Raw genomic sequence first — 19,612 nt, forward strand, 5'->3', positions numbered from 1 at the left:
GACCAATGAACCATGAAAATGTGGTCAAGGTTAAAAGATACTTGTTAAACAGACATATACACCTTTCAACCATTCCATTCACCTAAAATAGTTGACATATTGCTTTTAGTACTTAAAAAACAGACAAAACCACAAAAAACTAAAATTGACTATAAACCATGAAAATGAGGTCATGGTCAGATGAAACTTGCCAGACTCACTCATCACAGTCATACAAAACACCACATATAGTTGACCAATTGCTTATAGTATTTGAAAAAAGAACCAAAACACAAATTGTACATAGACCAAAGGTTAGATGATACCTGCCAGATAAGACATATAGGTACACCTTACAATCATTCCATACACCTACAGTAGAACATGTAATATAGTTGATCTGTTGATAATGGTACTTGAAAAACTAGAGGCTCTAAAGAGCCTGTGTCGCTCACCTTGGTCTATGTGCATATTAAACAAAGGACAAAGATGGATTCATGACAAAATTGTGTTTTGGTGATAGTGATGTGTTTGTAGATCTTACTTTACTGAACATTCTTGCTTCTTGCAATTTTCTCTATCTGTAGTAAACTTGGCCCTTTATATACAGAGGAAAATATTTTGTAAAAATTTACAAAAATTTACCAAATTAATGAAAATTGTTAAAAATCGACTATAAAGGTCAATAACTCCTTAAGGAGTCAACTGACCATTTTAGTCATGTTGACTTATTTTAGATCTTCTTTTGCTGAACATTATTGCTGTTTACAGTTTATCTCTATCTATAATAGTATTCAGCAACCCAACAACCAGTTGTCTCATTCATCTGAAAATTTCAGGGCAGATAGATATTGACTTGACAAACAAATTAACCCCTTGTCAGGTTTGCTCTAAATGCTTTGGTTTCAGAGTTATATCCAAAATCTACGTTTTACCCTGGTGTTCTATTTTTTGCCATGGCAGCCATCTTGATTGGTTGGCTGGGTCACCGCACACATTTTTAAAACAAGATACCCTAATAATGATTGTGGCTAAGTTTGGTTAAATTTAACTCAGTAGTTTCAGAGAAGATTTTTGTAAAAGATAACAAAAATTTACGAAAAATTTGTAAAAAGTGACTATAAAGGGCAAAACTCCTTAAGGGGTCAACTGAACATATTGGTTATGTTGACTTATTTGTAGATCTTACTTTGCTGAACATTATTCCTGTTTACAGTTTATCTCTATCTATAATAATATTCAAGATAATAACCAAAAAACGCCAAAATTTCCTTAAAATTACCAATTCAGGGGCAGCAACCCAACAACAGCCTGAACAGGCTGTCTGATTCATCTGAAAATTTCAGGGCAGATAGATATTGACTTGACAAACAAATTAACCCCTTGTCAGGTTTGCTCTAAATGCTTTGGTTTCAGAGTAATAAGCCAAAATCTACATTTTACCCCTTATGTTCTATTTTTAGCCATCTTGGTCGGTTGGCCGGGTTACTGGACACAATTTTAAAACTAAATACCCTAGTGATGATTGTGGCCAAGTTTGGTTAAATTTGTAGTTTCAGAGAAGATTTTTTGTAAAAGTTTACGACGGACCACGATGGACGACTTACCAAGAATTTTTTATGTCTCATGTAGTCACTTTGGAACATACCTCATCTTTAAACTAAACCTGATCATTTTGGCATGAAATTAAGATCAAAGCTTTTATGACTAACATATACTCCTCGTAACCAATGTAAAGACCTAATATTGTCAACCTAAAAGGTTTAAACAAATGTCATCCTGGAAACAAACAGACCACCAGGGTGTTAAATTAAGTTAAGGCCACATAACATATAACAGAGACACATACTAATAAAATCTTTAAACCAAATATTCATTTTTTACATTTAGTAACTTTGAGTACTCATAGGTCAGCACTTTCTGTTTTTTGTTATTTTGATGTTTGTTTGGGCTTTTTATTAATTTGGAAATAAGGACTTGGTATTGTTCCCAATGAGAACAATGTCTAGCGAAGATGTATTACAACGGGTTAACATACTGCAAAATACAATGAACAAACTGATACTGTACAGTAAGCTATCCCTGATATTTTGTTTTATGACATAAAAATTTTACGGGAACCTGTGTGGTATCCAGTAATGGCGGACAAATAGCGACAAGGTGTATTCAAAACACTATAATTTATTGTTCCAGATGTTAGATTAAGTGTATGATATTGTCAACATATTTTTGTGTGTGAATTGATCACAAAGATAATACTATTATGTGCCAAAGGTCTGTATTTCTCTTTGGGCACTCGACTTCTTCCACCAATAAATACTGGCTGTCATAATGCAGACAAGACTTCTAATAGTGACATTAAACACCAACAATCCATCAATCAATAAATTTACTCTTATGTCTGCCTATCACATTGCCTATACCCTTATGTCTGCCCGTCACATTTCCTATACCCTTATGTCTGCCCGTCACATTGCCTATACCCTTATGTCTGCCTGTCACATTGCCTATACCCTTATGTCTGCCTGTCACATTGCCTATACCCTTATGTCTGCCCGTCACATTGCCTATACCCTTATGTCTGCCTGTCACATTGCCTATACCCTTATGTCTGCCTGTCACATTGCCTATACCCTTATGTCTGCCCGTCACATTGCCTATACCCTTATGTCTGCCTGTCACATTGCCTATACCCTTATGTCTGCCTGTCACATTGCCTATACCCTTATGTCTGCCTGTCACATTGCCTATACTCTTATGTCTGCCTGTCACATTGCCTATACCCTTATGTCTGCCTGTCACATTGCCTATACCCTTATGTCTGCCTGTCACATTGCCTATACTCTTATGTCTGCCTGTCACATTGCCTATACCCTTATGTCTGCCTGTCACATTGCCTATACCCTTATGTCTGCCTGTCACATTGCCTATACTCTTATGTCTGCCTGTCACATTGCCTATACTCTTATGTCTGCCTGTCACATTGCCTATACCCTAAATTTCAAGCTTTGGTCAGGTTGTTGTCTCTTTTGACTTGTTAGTACTTTTCATGGAATTGTTGAGTTTTTAGGGAAACCTTGCTTCATTTAATCAAAAGCATTTCAAATATGTGTATACCCAAACTATTTCGATCAATTAATATCACATGATCCTTTGAAATATAGATAATGTCTAGTGGCAAATATAACATGCATATCAGGACTAGGCTTGTCAATGTGATATGAATATAAACCCTGCTTGCAACAAAATGCTAAGCCCAATATTTTAATATGCCAGTTAACACAGTAACAGCAGAAAGACATTTCACTCTACCACAACATTACTCTGACATTGATGACATTAGCTTTTACTAGTAAATGCTTGGGGAGAAGCAGCAAACATTTTTTCAACTGAAGATTGAAACCCATGACCTCTATTACTCGATGCAAGCATGCTACAATGAGTTCAACGAGGAAGTGTGTAAGATATGGACCTCTAACATTATTTTTTTTATATTTAGTGATTTATACAAATTATACATATGTGCCTGTCCCCAGTCAGATGTCATATTTGTTTTTCAAAATTGTTTTGTTATAAACTAAGGCCGGTAGTTTTCTCAATTGAATTGTTTGATATTGTTCATGTCGGGGCCTTTTATTGACAACCATACAGTACAAGTTTTTCTCATTGTTGAATGCTGTACAGTTACCTATAATTGCTTACATCCTCTTCATTTGAACTTTGGTGGATAGTTGTCTCATAGGTAATCATATCACATCTTCTTCTATTTAAATGACCAATTGGTTCAATAGACACTTAGATTTCAGGGGAAAAGATCCTGTTGTTTAACTTTTCCTGGATATAAAGTGTTCCAGCCAAACTACAGCAAAGGCTCCTTAGAACTTCAAATATTTTGTAAGCCAACACCTATCTAACAATTATGTATAACTAAAAAATCTGAATTATGTGTAAAACAATGTTATGGATTCTTTTTTTAATGAAGTGTTTACAAATTGTCTGATTTTGTCAGTAATAATAGACTAAGATGGATTGCTCTTTTCAGAATTTTTCCATCTTGCTTGTTTAAAAATCACTGTAATACATTATTCTGATGGTCTGTTCAACATCAATTTAATATTAAAATGGTTTGTACAATTACTACTGCAAACATACACACATTCAGTCTAACACTCATCCAAATACATAAATGATAACATTGTTTTTATCATGATGTTGGTGGCATTGGTGGCATCATTCCTGGCATCATGGGAGAACTTCCACCCATAGCTGCATTTGGTCCCAGCAATATCTGTAAAAACAAATAAAATTAACAAACTTTAAGTGATGTACAACAGTCATGTAAGTCTAATTTGGTAGGTTGTTATTTGATAGTAATATTTTTTTCTTCTTTATTTGCAATATTTTATAAGGAATTCATGGTTCAACTAATAAGCAAGCACTCATGAATCTTCCCAACTAAGAACACACTCAACATGCTCAATGGTTATAAAGCCAATAGACATATTTTTTGGGAAATCTACAAATATTCGTTCCCATTATGATTATATGATCTATTTAGGATTTGAGTAAAATATTTATCAAAAGACTTTGAAGATATGGCATGTTTTTGACAACTTTAAAAACAGATTTTTGAAGAATGTCTACATAGTATGCACCAAACTTGTAGGAGATGTTTAACACTGAAGATATTCTCTAACTTTACATGTTCACTTCAAAAAATCATGAATTCATTGCATACCATTGATGCTCTAACCATTTTTATGTATTGATACAGATGTTGGTTTTTGTTTGATTTGTATTTTAAATTTATCTACTAGATTTATTATCTTACATAATTCATCTCTTTAATCTGAATCACTGTTTTGAATTAAAAATTCACTAAATTAAAAAATTTACAATGATAACAGTAAATCAACTTTTTCTGTTACAACTTTTTATTTTAACATTTAGCCTTTTTGTGCTATTTATTTTTACTTTTTTTTTATTTTGTTGGTGAAAACATATCAGAGACTTTCGAAGTTTGATCATTGAATGGCTTATTATTTTCAAATGTGAAAAACAAATTTATGAATTGGTTGGATAACAGTAGACCCATAATTTTTTGAAATTCAGATTTTTTTTATCACCTGTCTTTCTTGCTGTCTTTGTTGTTCTTGATGTTGAGCCCTTTCTTTTTCAAACACAACAGGTAAGACTAAAAGTGTTGCAGCAGATGTGGCCACCCACAGTAAGTTCCTGGTCAGACCATATCCTTGTACTGTATATTTTCCTGATAAACTGACAGCTTGACTGCAGAAATTTCTAAGGCCTTCAGGAAACATTTCTGTTAAACCAACCAATCTCTCAACAACGGTTTCATCCATAACCTCCTGAAAATAAATCATATATATATAATTTCCATAAAAAATGATGAAGACATCACAAATTAACATAAAGAGATATGTCATGTGCCATATACATCTGTCGATTTTTCAAAGAAGTAAAAATGTCTGAATCGATGGGTCACTGTGAAAACTGTCTAATTATGAGAAAATAAAGGATGGCAGGTAGGTGAAGCTTACATAAATGAAGAGATAAATGAACTAGAGGCTCTAAAGAGCCTGTGTCGCTCACCTTGGTCTTGTGCATATTAAATAATGGACACGGATAAATTCATGACAAAATTGTGTTTTGGTGATAGTGATGTGTTTGTAGATCTTACTTTACTGAACATTCTTGTTGCTACAATTATCTCTGTCTATAATGAACTTGGCCCAGTAATTACAGTGGAAAATATTTTCTACAAATTTACAAAAATTTATGAAAAATGTTAAAAATTAAAAAAGGGCAATAACTCCTTAAGGGGTCAATTGACTATTTTGGTCATGCAAACTTATTTGTAGATCTTATTTTGCTGAACGTTATTGCTGTATACAGTTTATCTCTATCTATAATAATATTCAAGATAATAACAAAAAACGGCAAAATTTCCTTAAAATTACCAATTCAGGACAGTAACCTAACAACGGGTTGTCCGATCCATGTGAAAACATCAGGGCAGATAGATCTTGACCTGATAAACAATTAAACCCTGTCAGATTTTCTCTTAATGCTTCGGTTTTTGAGTTATAAGCCAAAAACTGCATTTTACCCCTATGTTCTATTATTAGCCGTGGCAGCCATTTTAGTTGATTGGCCAGGTCACGCCACACATTTTTTAAACAAATTACCCCAATGATGATTGTGGCAAAGTTTAGTTTAATTTGGTCCAGTAGTTGCAGAGAAGAAGATTTTTGTAAAAGATTACTAAGATTTACGAAAAAATGGTTAAAAATTGACTATAAAGGGCAATAACTCCTTCAGGGGTCAACTGACCATTTTGGTCATGCTGACTTATTTGTAAATCTTACTTTGCTGAACATTATTGCTGTTTACAGTTTATCTCTATCTATAATAATATTCAAGATAATAACCAAAAACAGCAAAATTTCCTTAAAATTACCAATTCAGGGGCAGCAACCCAACAACAGGTTGTCCAATTCATCTGAAAATTTCAGGACAGATAGATCTTGACCTGATAAACACTTTTACCACTTGTCAGATTTGCTCTAAATGCTTTGGTTTTTGAGTTATAAGCCAAAAACTGCATTTTACCCCATATGTTCTATTTTTAGCCATGGCGGCCATCTTGGTTGATTGGCCGGGTCACGCCACACATTTTTTAAGCTAGATATCCCAAAGATGATTGTGGCCAAGTTTGGATTAATTTGGCCCAGTAGTTTCAGAGGAGAAGATTTTTGTAAAAGATTACTAAGATTTACGAAAAATGGTTAAAAATTGACTATAATGGTCAATAACTCCTAAAGGGGTCAACTGACCATTTTGGTCATGTTGACTTATTTGTAAATCTTACTTTGCTGAACATTATTGCTGTTTACAGTTTATCTCTATCTATAATAATATTCAAGATAATAGCCAAAAACAGCAAAAATTCCCTAAAATTACCAGTTCAGGGGCAGCAACCCAACGGGTTGTCGGATTCATCTGATAATTCGAGGGCAGATAGATCTTGACCTGATAAACAATTTTACCCCATGTCACATTTGCTCTAAATGCTTTGGTTTTTGAGTCATAAGCCAAAAACTGCATTTTACCCCTATGTTCTATTTTTAGCCATGGCGGCCATCTTGGTTGATTGGCCGGGTCACGCCACACATTTTTTAAACTAGATACCCCAATGATGATTGTGGCCAAGTTTGGTTTAATTTGGCCCAGTAGTTTCAGAGGAGAAGATTTATGTAAAAGTTAACGACGACGGACGACGACGCCGGACGCCAAGTGATGGGAAAAGCTCACTTGGCCCTTCGGGCCAGGTGAGCTAAAAATGAACAAATTGATACCCAATTTATATAATTCCAAGGCCATTAGTTAGCACAAAAAGCGGCGAAGCAGCGCATCTATTTTGACGGGCAAATATCCACTTTTTGATATGGGACGAGCTCTGACATCCCACAACCCTAGCTTGTCTGTCAAAACAGCCGTTGGAAGTCAGAGTAATCTCGGACTAACCAAAAGTGTAATCTATATAAAATTATAAAACAAACAAGAAACACTTATGAACCACATCAACAAGCGACATCTAATGAACAAAAGGTTCCAGAATTAAAACAGGTGCAAACAAATGCAGCAGGTTAATTTTTTTAAATAGTTAGCAACCTTCACCCTTACCTGAAACGAATTATAGTTAACCCGTACCAATGTAAACTCGTACCAACGTCAACTCGTACCACTAAAAAATAACTCGTACCAATGTAAACTCGTACCACTGCTAACTCGTACCAACTTATTTGAATGCATTTGATTGGTGTTTAATTATGAATATATACTGTTATTTTTCTCAATACCTTTTAAGTCTGTAAAATGTATATAATTTGAAAATGACCAATCTGTAGCTAATGTTCCATGTGTATTAGATATAGACAATACCTTGGCAGATTTGATTTGTTGTCTCCCTTGAATTATTCTTTTTTAAACTTATACTGATAACCATTGGATTTAATTTTTAATCATTCCAAATCAGTTACATTGGATAGATTTGGGTACTTTTCTTTTGTTTCTCGAATGAATTTTATTCACTGAAAGAATTAATTCAGTGTGTTTTAAAGGTTGTAAATTGTTTATGACCAACATGTTAAAAGTATTAAATTTTTGATATATAATATTTTGCACAAGGTATGAATACCGACCAAGCAAGGCTTGCATAGCCAGTGAAGGTTGTTTTGTTAGTTGTAATGATAAACGAACGAGGTAAGGACAAAATAGCCAGTCACGATCGTTAAGTACTTCTATGTATTGTTATCAAAATATGACAACTTCTTTTAAGATTTTAAGTAATGTCATGTTCATTTAATGTGTGAGATATGCATTGCTTTGAAAAAGAGTAGCGACACCTTCACAGGAAAGTAAATGAGACCTGAAATCTAAAAACCTGAAAACAAGTTGATTAGTTAATAATCAACCAATAATCACACAATCAAAGGAAAGTATTAATTTGGTCACACAATTAAAAAAAAACGTATTTTTGTCCAAGTTTTCATTAAAATCCAGTATAAAATTACAGTAATTCAACTTTTTTTTAATTAATTTTAGAAAGAAAAAACACCACAAAACATTCGTATTTTTTAATATATTTTTAATGGTACGACTTCCCAGTGGTACGACTTTAAGTTGGTACGAGTTAACTTTTTTGGTACGAGTTAACATGGTACGAGTTTCCGTTGGTACGAGTTAACTTGCTTCCCCTGAAACCTAAGCCTGAAACAAAATTATAGTGTACAGAACAGAACAGAACATATTTTATTTCCAATTAAGGGCCCACAAGGGGCATACAGAGCATACATGAATAAGGCAAAAGAATATTGATTTGCATAGATACATAGATACAAACAATTTTTTACATACAGTTACAATACAATTACTAACTCATATTCACTTTAATAAATTTACCAACAGCATTAAGGACCTGATTGTCTTCACAGTTTAATAAATAAATAAATTTATGCTGATTATCAAGTGTAGAAAAATTCGGAATTCTTTGGCAAACAAAGTCAAAGAGAGCATCTCTATCCAATTTAAAATTTTCACAGTTAGTTAAAAAATGGATTTCATCTTCAACACAGCCAGAGGAGCATTTTTTGCAAATTCTTTCATTTCGTGGAATATTTGAAAAACGACCAACTTCAATTTGAAGCTTATGAGCAGAAATACGTAATTTGCATATAGATCTTCTAAAATCAAAGTTCTTAATTAAAGAAAGATAATTTTCATAACCAAAATTCTGCTTAAATTTTACATAATTAAACAGTTTTCCATCAGAAGCTTTATTTTGGCTAGCATACCAATTGCTAATATATTTAGTGTGAATTAATTTACTAGATATGTTCAAAAATTTATATTGTCCAAAATGTTTTACTTCTTGTTTAATTTCAAAAACTTCTAATACTTTTTTAACAAATGAGAACCAAGAAGTTATGTTAGATTTGAGAAGCTCTTGACTGCATTTATAAGCATCTTTCAATAGACTGAAATCAGTTGTAAGATTTTCAAATCTATACCAGTATTTTACAATTGACTTTACAATATCATAATGTAAGGGGAAACGTCCCAGTTCTGATAATACAGCAAAATTGACACTCCTTTTGTGTACACCAAGTATAAATTTAGAAAATTTAAGATGGAGATTCTCACACTTAAGATTTTTAAAAACATTTTCAAGATTAAATAAGGAAGACTGTAATTTATTACAAGAGACATTATAACCTCCCCATACCTCTGAATTATATAACAGAATGGGTTTAAGGGTATGATCAAAAATATGAACACAAGATTTTATTCCAGGAGACAAATTGATAAAATCCTTTCTAAGTTTATAGTAGGCCTTAAGAGCCTTATTATAAAGTTCAGTTTTAGCTAGATGAAAACTTCCAGATGCAGTAAAGTGAACACCTAAATATTTGTTATGAGCGACACAGTCAATCAAGTTATTCTGCAGTCGAAAATTTGCCTGAATTTTCCTTCCAGCCTTATTAAAAATTATGACTTTAGTCTTTCTAATATTAACTTTCAGGCACCAGTCAGCACAATATTTTTCTAGCTGATCAAGTCTACTTTGAAGCCCTGTGGCTGATGTTGACATAATCACGATATCATCCGCATACATCAAACAATTTAATTTCTCTGAGTGCAGGGAAACTGCATCCAGACAGGAGTCAAGATAAGATGGGAAGTCATTTATAAAAATTTTAAATAATGAAGGACTCAAGTTGTCTCCTTGTCTTACACCTAATTTAATGCTAAAAGGGTCAGTGAGAGAAGCTCCAACTCTTACACATGCTTTACTATTATTATACATATCTGATATAATATTATAAAATAAAGTACCAACTTTCATATTAATAAGCTTCAGTTTAAGACCTATATGAATGTACATGTATGATGTAACATCACAACTAACTGTCATAGAAAGACACACTAATAGTCACTTTAAAATATCAATTGACGCATGCTTAAAATCTTATTCAACACAAAACTTTTAAAAAAAGGGTGCAAACGTTTGGGATTTCAAGGTGAAAGGGGACGAACGAGAAATCGGAGCAAACGTTATTTTGCCATTTTGGGCGAATAGACTCGGTTTCCTCTTCGATCGAATTTCTCCGTCAATGAATTTATTTCAACTCTTACATCATCATCTTCGTCGAGAGGTATGTCTTCAATCTCTTTTGGTGGGGATCCCTGACCGTCAAGTGACATTCTGATTTTGTCTTAAAAATATCGGCTACACTCGTGTATTCGATTTTCTGTCAACGTTAAAATGAACTTGATTCGAAAATATACGTTTACGTCTAATCAAACGCCAAACTGATTTTGATATTTTAAGTGGAAAAAACAAGAAGCCTTTCGAATGCGTATACTGGTTCTTACTACTATTTTCAGTTTCATCTCTACTTCTGTCCAAAATGAACCAGTTGTTAATTCATTCGGAAGTACCCAGGAAAAATAATGTGATTTACATTTGTTCCGTCTGCACAAGTAGATAAAATGGTTTGTATTTAGTGAAATAAATAAGCATAACTGAGGCATTTATATTCTGACAAAGTCATGTCCGGTTTTAGAGTTAGATTAGGGCCAGGTTAAGAATAAGATTTAGAGATACAGTGCTCACAGAAACAGAGAAGATGAAGAGATGATATGATACAACTTTATACAGGCTTTCAAAATTATAAAACTAAAAGGTTTCAAATATATATATCATCTGTTAAGACTCAGATCAAAGTCCGTTCTGTAATAGGGCTCTTCACGGTTAGTTCGGCCATATTGGATAGGGGGCAGATTTTTTGGAAGGAGGTGGAAATGGTATGAAAGTGTGGGAAATCCTATGTGTGTTTCCAAGCAACAGCTCTGTTTTAATGATGTTTTCCCGTATTTTTCACACCATTTTTACCTCTATTATGAAAATCTGCCCCCTATCCAATATGGCCGAACTAACCGTGAAGAGCCTTATTGACGTCCATCCATCAAAACAACGTCATAATCAGACATGGAATACTCTAATCTTGAGTCTAATGCAACGTAATGATTAACCATTAACATTTAGCTTTGAATCTGGTTCCTTACCTGGAAGAAGAAGAAATCCGGTTCCTTACCTGGAAGAAGAAGAAATCTGGTTCCTTACCTGGAAGAAGAAGAAATCCGGTTCCTTACCTGGAAGAAGAAGAAATCTGGTTCCTAATTACCTGGAGGAAGAAGAAGAATGAATCACAAAATGACATCCAATAAACATATTTACACTTTTGGTATTCAGCTGAAATTTGTCCCAGAATGACAATGGTACAACGGAACCTACTTCCTACATCAGCAATGCTTTGTACAACAGTCGACGGCTTCAAAGAGCAGATTTCTATATCTGCTCCTCACAAATATTCTAAAAGCTGCATAACATGTACATAGATTTACAAAAAATATATGCATAGGATAACAATCCACAATTTTTTTTATTAAATCACTGTTATATTTTTACTTTATTTTTCTATGCACCAATGCAATGTAACGTAATATTACTGAACATTTATTTCTTTTAAATTGTTAATAAATCAGGCATGTAACGGCATGTAATAGTCAAAGTTGTGACCGAGTGCGGAAATATGAAGACAGATACGAATGTACAAATGTAGATAGATAGACCTTAGATCTACTCTGAATAACCTTCTGATGCAAGAACATTCACTTTTTAAGTGTGACGTCAAATGTTTTGAATTGTGATTTTAAAATTTAAGGGAACCTGTGTCGGTGTGATTTTACGTAATGGCAGACGAATTTGCATACAATTGTAAATAGTCTATTGATAAGGAGACTATAATCGTGATCATGATGAAGTGTAGTTTCATGCAATCATTTATTTTTTTTTAAATTATGAAATAGTTCTTTCATGCCATGTTTTACAAATGTATATGCTCATTTTAACATGAGTAGTCACTTAAATTCATTAATTGTAAATATCAGTATAGTGATCGAGTATTAGCAAGTTGTAAAATGTTGACAAATATCATGTTTACCCATGTTAAAATGAGCATATAGAACATGGCATGATTGAACAAATTTCAATTCTAACAATAAAAATAAGAACTTATATACATCAAACCGGACCTTAGCGTTGGAAAGTCATCTATTTTGATTTGATGTAGCCAACCGTCATACAATGTCATAGAAAATCAACTGTTTACCTATTAAATAGTGAACAGACACATGTAAACTCAGCTTAACTTTAGAATTATTTTACTTAATTTAGTTGCTAGCAACAAGCATAAATGACAAGATCATAAATGTCCATTTTTATTTCTGGCATTAATCAAAACATTACTGACATTGCAATTTCAATTGGGACGTCAATCATGTGCAGTCCATGTTTTATTGGAATAAGGACATGGCTTTGTTCTAAAGGGGAAGAAGAATGTCATATTAGAATTGATCTTTTTTTATTTTATCTGTCTCATTAGGTCAAAGACAAAAGATAATTGAGAGACATCTAGAGGACAATACACAGATTCAAACAATAGAAACAATTAAAAAAATCTCTCGCCATCCTCAGAAGGGCTTGAAAATCTGTTGATTTAAATTCTTAGGAAATACTCCAACAATTGATGTTTGAACTATCAATGACTATTGTAATTAAATAAATATATATTTATTTTCAGGCTTCAGATGAAAATTCCTTGCAAGCCTTGGAAGGACTTATGAATGAATTCTTTGCTGGGCAAACAACTAATGAAAGGAAGAGAGAAATTGGTATAAATTATATATATAACAATAATTACTAACCTGACTTATACATGTTATATATGAATCTTCATCTTTTAATATTTACATTCATTTTTACCACAGTTGTCTTTGATATATTTTCAATTACAATTGTATTGGGTAACTTTCACTCATGAATGTGTTGCCATTTTTGTCTGCCATAACTTGGAATATATATGACTACATTGCAATTGTGTACTAATACATGTATTTAATATCAACATGGTCTGTAGATGGTGGTTTCTCCGTTATAACTGTGTTGTAGTTGACCAATCATAGAATATGAATACAATGTTTCTCGGCAAAAAACAAAGGCTAGTTCGTTTCTTAATGATTCAAAAAGGAAATAAAAAAGAACATGTGTTTCTAGTTTTACCTGTTAACAAATACTACAAAGAATGACACACCTTTTACTCATCTAGGATCATTGTCAACTCCAAATATCATGTTTTTTAGCAAGTCCATTAAAAAATAAAAAGTTTTAAAGAACAAAAAAGTGCTTATTTTAGTTATTGCCCTTCAGTGTACATGTATGTTGGATAGATAAGATATGTGCAATGCGGAGGACATTTGAATCCTATTCTTTTCTTTATAGCTATGTAGAAATCAAATTATGTTTATGAGTTATCTTTGTACATATACATCATTATGTAAAAACTGATATTTGATACTTTTAGAAACAATTCTAAACAGTTTTTGTCAGACAAGAGATGCATGGAGACATAGTTTATACTTCTTAGCCAATACACGGAATGAATATGTTATGATGTTTTGTATGACAGCAATGGAGGTATTTATAGTTTAACTTATCCTTAGTCATGCTTGTGAAAAAGAAGATGTAGAACTTTTCTTCCAATATATTTCTTTGGTCTGTTCATCTGTTTCATAGCAGTTAAAACAAAGAATTACAAAGCTAAATTGATATTTTTATAGCCACGTCTTGGCAGAGGGGGTATTAAGTGTTAACCCTGTATGCTATACATACATTTGTATGTCTTCCATATGTACATCCCAAAATCAGTTTCAGTTCTCTAACTTTAATTTGCCTCAACCAAATGCTATGAAACTTAAACGTAATAAGTATTGCCACGAAACACTGATTAATATAAAATTTGGGTGGCATCACTTTTATCGTTCTGGAGTTACAAATGTATACCCCTTTTAGTATGGAAAAATAGCTGATATCCATTCATAACTTAAACCTGCCTCAACCAAATGTTATGAAAATTATACACAATGCTTATTATCAAAAAAAATGTTTGAATTATGAATATCTTGCACTTAAATATATTGTTATTATTTTTTAGAATATGATAAACAGACAGTGGATTGGTCTGAGTGCAGAAGACAAATTAGTGATTAGATCAACATTAAACCAGTTTTTACTTGAACATCATACAAAAGTTCCAAATTATATACGAAACAAACTGGTGAAAGTGATAGTTGATATAGGAAGGATTGACTGGCCACATTTCTATCCAGACTTCTTGTCAAACATCTTACAGGTTTGTATTGTGTGTAAGAAGAAGATGTTGTATGATTACCAATGAATCAACTATCCACCAGAGACAAAATGATGTCATGGATGTAGATGCTAGCATCTGGGTCAAGATGCGTATTAGGTTCTCCATAGGCCGTAATGGTAACGTTTTCTTCTGTTGCTCAGTCCATATCGCTAACTTGGATATGTATGATGAGACATTTTCACCCATGTGGTTAAATTTATCGGGGTACGAAGCGAAATTACTTTTTCCGTAAATTAGCAAACCCAGAGTATCCTTTTGTGATGCGGCTCCTCGTGGTAAAAAATCCCATTTTTAACACAATAAGTTCCTTTTAAAATTTAATACTTTGAACACATTTCAAGGCACATTAGGGATATTGTCCCATCTATAGAATATTGTATCCATTAATGAGAAAACTACTGTATAGAAATCTTAATTTATCATACATTATTTATGAAAAAAATCTATAGCCTAGTGAATGATAGTTCATTGTTCACTATATGACAAAGTCTGCCCTTTATTGGATAAAGAACTAAGGTGTTATTTCATTTAATACTATTTTGTTTATTTAGGATACCAGATACAAAATTATTAAAAATACTGTTTTGTCCCTTTATAACATTATATGCAAGCGGTGTCATCATCTGTGTCCCATGGACATTCTCCATTTGATTTGTTTCTAGAGATACTTAGTACCACATGGCAGAATTTTTAACATCCTTGACCATAATATTCAATTTAAGTTCAATTTTGCTAGTGGAATTTAGTTTTTCCAAAATATTTGAATGCAAAAAAAATTTAACCAGGATTTAAAAAATTAAGAAAATCTTTTATGCCTTAATTAATTTGTTCTTTATATCACTTATGTTTAAACCTTTATTTGTTACCACTAATACAGTAACTTAAATTTTATATTTCAGTTGACATCTCAAACAGACACTGTATTATTAGGAGTGATAATCCTTCAAACTGTATCGGAAGAATTAGCAACACCAAGGGAAGATCTGAGTATGGCTAGGAAGGAAGAATTACAACGTCTACTGATAATTCAAGTGCCAAATATACTTAGTCTTCTTAACAGTAAGATTTGATAGAGGATGCTGAGACTGTTGAGGACTTAGAGCTATTATTGCCAATAATGTAGATTTTTGCATGATCCAATTGAGAATTATAAGTTTGATATTTTGGATTGTTGTGTCAATCTTGACTTCATGGTTTTGAAGAAATATAATAATTTACATAACTTTTGTTGCAAATAAGTAATATGTTCAACATATGAGCAAAGACGGGGCATTAGCTGTCAAAGTCATGTTCACCAGTTTGACTCAAATTTTATTTATAACATACTTCAAAATGTTTATCCAAATTACAAAAAGTAAAAAATCAACAATTAATAATACATGGAATGGATAATATGTATCAGCATTGCATGTAAAATTGAGAATGGAAATGGAATGTCTAAGAGACAACAACCTGAATAAAGAGTAGACAACATGTGTTCTTTTGTCTATCAAAAAATTGAGATGACATCTGAAGACTGGTCATAACGGTCATATAACCTGATAAAAAACATAAATATAAATAGATAGAGAACACATGCTATTGAATTTTTTGGGGAAAGACGGCTTCAAGCCGTCAATCCCCTATGGGGTTGACCAGAGTGACATTCCCTCACATCATTCATTTTGTTTTTATAGTGTGGAAAACCCCCCAACAAATCTTACTAAGAATTATGAGATGGGGAGACACAAATGAATAAATTGACTTTAAACACTTTTTTACACATTTCCCTTCTGATTCTCTCGAAATTATCGTATATTGGGCTCTCCATTTACACTATTTAGTTTTCTTTTACAATCCGGAAAAATCAGTATGACGATATAATCTAAATATATCCAACCTACATTATATTTAATTTTGACGTCATTGTTGGAATGCCACACTACGCAGAAACAGGGATATCCATCACTGGTTATTTAAATCATTCTCAAAGATTGTGCACTAATTAACAAATGGTATTTGTTAAATTTAAACATAATTATGTTTGCTGTAGATGATTCAAACATCAACATGCAATACTTTAATATGTAGGTCAACTCTACTTTCAAAATAAACAAAGTCCGAGGGCTACATGAGATTGGGGAGAGAAACGATTTTTTAATTTTTTTCTGTAAAACTCTGTTTTGAGAATCTTCCTCCAAATCGGGAGCACCTCAATTTATGAGTAATTATCCACTAAAATAAACACTTAAAATGTGACATTTAGTATATGATAAGTAGTCTTCCATTAAAACTAAATTTTGTGTACCAACATCATTGTATTGTTATGGTAACAAAAAAAACATTTAATACAAATGTTGCATTTGTAGTTTAAACCTATTTATTCATGAAATTTTACAAATATTTCAAAATGTAGGATTTGGAAACAAGCTTCACACAGTTTACATCAATCATATTTTTATGCAGTTAAGCTGCATTATGCGAGCACCCTAGATTTGTGTTCTACCCAATAAATCATGAGATACTTGCCATTGTTATTATCTACCTTGCTACTATGTTATATATAACTAATTGAACACTTTTTTAATACTTTTTATTCTGGATTACAAAAAAAATGACCAGAAAAACCTTAAATGATCGTCGATTTATCCAAAAGTTTTAAAGTTACACATAGGAAGTAGTGCTTATTAAGAATCCTTGTGTAGTTCATTATGACTTGTGCTTTTAGCTAAGATGTCAAAGAACAATTGTATGAAATATTTAATCGCCGAAAATCTCTTAAGACAAGCAGTTTAGATTTCCCAAATGACAAAAGTCGTAGGAATATGGTTTGTCATCAATACGTAGTACAACTACGTCAGTAGTCTATTATATAATAAGTTCAACTGTTCATGCTGTTGGCGGCAATTTCAAATTAGAAAAAGAAATTTTCGTAGCTTTTCAATTTGGAGGCAAGTGTGCAAATTAGCGGTGGTCCGAGGTCCGCGACCTTCCACTTTTGCAAGCGGAATTTCGACTAGGATAGTTGGTTTCTAGCTACGCCCGACGTAGTCACCTTACATTTGAAAGAAAATAAGAAATTACTTTGCAAACCTTTTCACCATCAAAGTCTCCAATTAAACAAGCTAAAAACCTATTTTTATCATTATTATTCATGACGGCGATGTTCATTTTGTTCAACCGCTAGCTTTATACAGAAAATCGCCGACAAATATTGTATAAATTCGAGTAAAATCGTATCTGATTGACAAAAACAACATTGTAAACACATAACAATGGCGGCCGTGAAGACAAAATTTTACTAAATCGGTTTCGATTCCGGAAGCGGATAAGGGTAATTCCGGGTTTGGCGATCATTTACAAAATAAATCCAAGCAGGTGAAAAAATACATCTATGCATGGTAAATGAATATAAACACTGGTATTGTAAACCAAAAGAAAGAAAAAGCAGAAAAATATTTTATTCAGAAACTCAAAATTACTTTTTGACAAATTTTAATTTAAAAATCCAATACAACGTGACAGCTGGGAACAGTATATATCTAACAATATACATGTTCATGGTCAGTCTAAATTTTCTTTATAAATGATAAATGATGATAATGCATGTGAGATGCTTTTAAAGTGTAAACATATTACTGCAATTTCGAGGGGTTATTTGTTTTTTCTCAGGGCAATTTTGAAGGGTCAATTAAAGTAGCTGAAAGTTTCATTCTTTATTTTCACAAATAATGCAACTATATTATATATACCTTAATGTAAGTACATCATATGATATATAGGTGGCATTCTTTGGGACACTCTACCCCCTCCTGTTTGATAACTTGGAAACGGTCGAGCTCCCCAACCCTAAACCATATGAGGGGCAGATCCAGGATTTTAGGTTAAGAAGGGCGCAAACTTAAATTTTCGCCGAGCAGAGCGAGGCTAAAAAAAAGAGGTAAAATTATCGGAATATTCTTTATTAAGCTGAGAACAACCCATGCTTTGCAAATTTAAGCGGGGTGCAAGCCCGCAACCCTCCCCCGTCTGAATCCGCCCCAGCATATATTCAAGTATAGGACAATATAATAAATAAAAAATGAAATATAGGGGGAGTCCCTGGAGTTACCCCACCCCTCCTATTTGAGAACTTGGAAACGGTCGAGATCCACACCCCTTAACCATATATATTCATGTTTGTGACAATATGAAAAATCAAATGAAATCTAGGAAGAGTCACTAGGGGTCACCCCACCCCTCCTGTTTTAGAATTTAAAAATGGTCGAGATCCCCATCCCTAAACCATATATATTCATGTATGGGACAATATAACAAATCAGATGAAAGATAGGGGAGTCCCTGAGGTCACTGTTCACCCTCCTGTTGAGAACTTGGAAATGGTCAAGATCCTTACCCCTAAACCATATATACTCATGTATGGGACAATATAACAAATCAAATGAAATATAAGGGAAGTCCTTGTGGTCATCCCAACCCTCCTGTTTGAGAACTTGGAAACGGTCGAGATCCCCACACCAAAACAATATATATTCATGTATGGATCAATATAACTAATTAAATGAAATATAGGGGCAGTCCCTTGTGTCACCCTACCCTTCCTGTTTGAGAACTTGGAAACCAATGAGATCCCCATCCCTAAACCATATATATTCATGTATGGGACAATATAACAAATAAAATGAAATGATGGGGAAGTCCCTAGGGTCACCCTACCCCCAGTGGCGGATCCAGAAATTTTCATAAGTGGGGCCGACTGACTGACCTAAGAGGGGCCCGCTCCAGTCACGCTTCAG

General features: G+C 33.1%; 3 protein-coding genes across 3 annotated transcripts in view; 1 reads left to right on the forward strand and 2 right to left on the reverse strand.

Annotated features, from left to right (window-relative positions):
* Positions 1 to 2,355: 2,355 nt before the first annotated feature.
* LOC139489849 (putative per-hexamer repeat protein 5) lies at positions 2,356 to 3,729 on the reverse strand. The gene is made up of 2 exons (XM_071276695.1): positions 3,682 to 3,729; positions 2,356 to 2,973 (listed from the first exon to the last, which is right to left on the reverse strand). The coding sequence occupies exons 1-2, from the start codon at positions 3,727 to 3,729 to the stop codon at positions 2,356 to 2,358; spliced, it is 666 nt and encodes a 221-aa protein (XP_071132796.1).
* A 343-nt stretch (positions 3,730 to 4,072) lies between these two features.
* Positions 4,073 to 10,904, reverse strand: LOC139487748 (mitochondrial import receptor subunit TOM22 homolog). The gene is made up of 3 exons (XM_071272790.1): positions 10,699 to 10,904; positions 5,106 to 5,348; positions 4,073 to 4,267 (listed from the first exon to the last, which is right to left on the reverse strand). The coding sequence occupies exons 1-3, from the start codon at positions 10,765 to 10,767 to the stop codon at positions 4,184 to 4,186; spliced, it is 396 nt and encodes a 131-aa protein (XP_071128891.1). The 5' UTR covers positions 10,768 to 10,904; the 3' UTR covers positions 4,073 to 4,183.
* LOC139487747 (exportin-6-like) overlaps positions 10,491 to 19,612 on the forward strand; it is a 37,576-nt gene continuing 28,454 nt past the window's right edge. Inside the window, exons 1-5 of the mRNA XM_071272789.1 lie at positions 10,491 to 11,058; positions 13,209 to 13,299; positions 13,989 to 14,101; positions 14,619 to 14,816; positions 15,737 to 15,896. Coding sequence (XP_071128890.1) covers positions 11,056 to 11,058; positions 13,209 to 13,299; positions 13,989 to 14,101; positions 14,619 to 14,816; positions 15,737 to 15,896 — 565 coding nt within the window. The 5' untranslated portion in view covers positions 10,491 to 11,055. The remainder of the gene's footprint in view (positions 11,059 to 13,208; positions 13,300 to 13,988; positions 14,102 to 14,618; positions 14,817 to 15,736; positions 15,897 to 19,612) is intronic.

The sequence above is a fragment of the Mytilus edulis genome, chromosome 9 (genome assembly GCF_963676685.1).
Source record: "Mytilus edulis chromosome 9, xbMytEdul2.2, whole genome shotgun sequence".
In the NCBI taxonomy this organism is placed as follows: domain Eukaryota; kingdom Metazoa; phylum Mollusca; class Bivalvia; order Mytilida; family Mytilidae; genus Mytilus; species Mytilus edulis.

Excerpts from the sequence above, each read along its gene's own strand:
- LOC139489849 (XM_071276695.1), bottom strand. The coding sequence starts at position 3,729 with ATGATTACCTATGAGACAACTATCCACCAAAGTTCAAATGAAGAGGAT. Across the intron at positions 2,974-3,681 it reads AAAGTTCAAATGAAGAGGAT|GGTATAGGCAATGTGACAGG; the intron begins GTAAGCAATTAT and ends CTTGAAATTTAG.
- LOC139487748 (XM_071272790.1), bottom strand. The coding sequence starts at position 10,767 with ATGTCACTTGACGGTCAGGGATCCCCACCAAAAGAGATTGAAGACATA. Across the intron at positions 5,349-10,698 it reads CTCTCGACGAAGATGATGAT|GAGGTTATGGATGAAACCGT; the intron begins GTAAGAGTTGAA and ends ATTTATTTTCAG. Across the intron at positions 4,268-5,105 it reads AAAGACAGCAAGAAAGACAG|ATATTGCTGGGACCAAATGC; the intron begins GTGATAAAAAAA and ends TTGTTTTTACAG.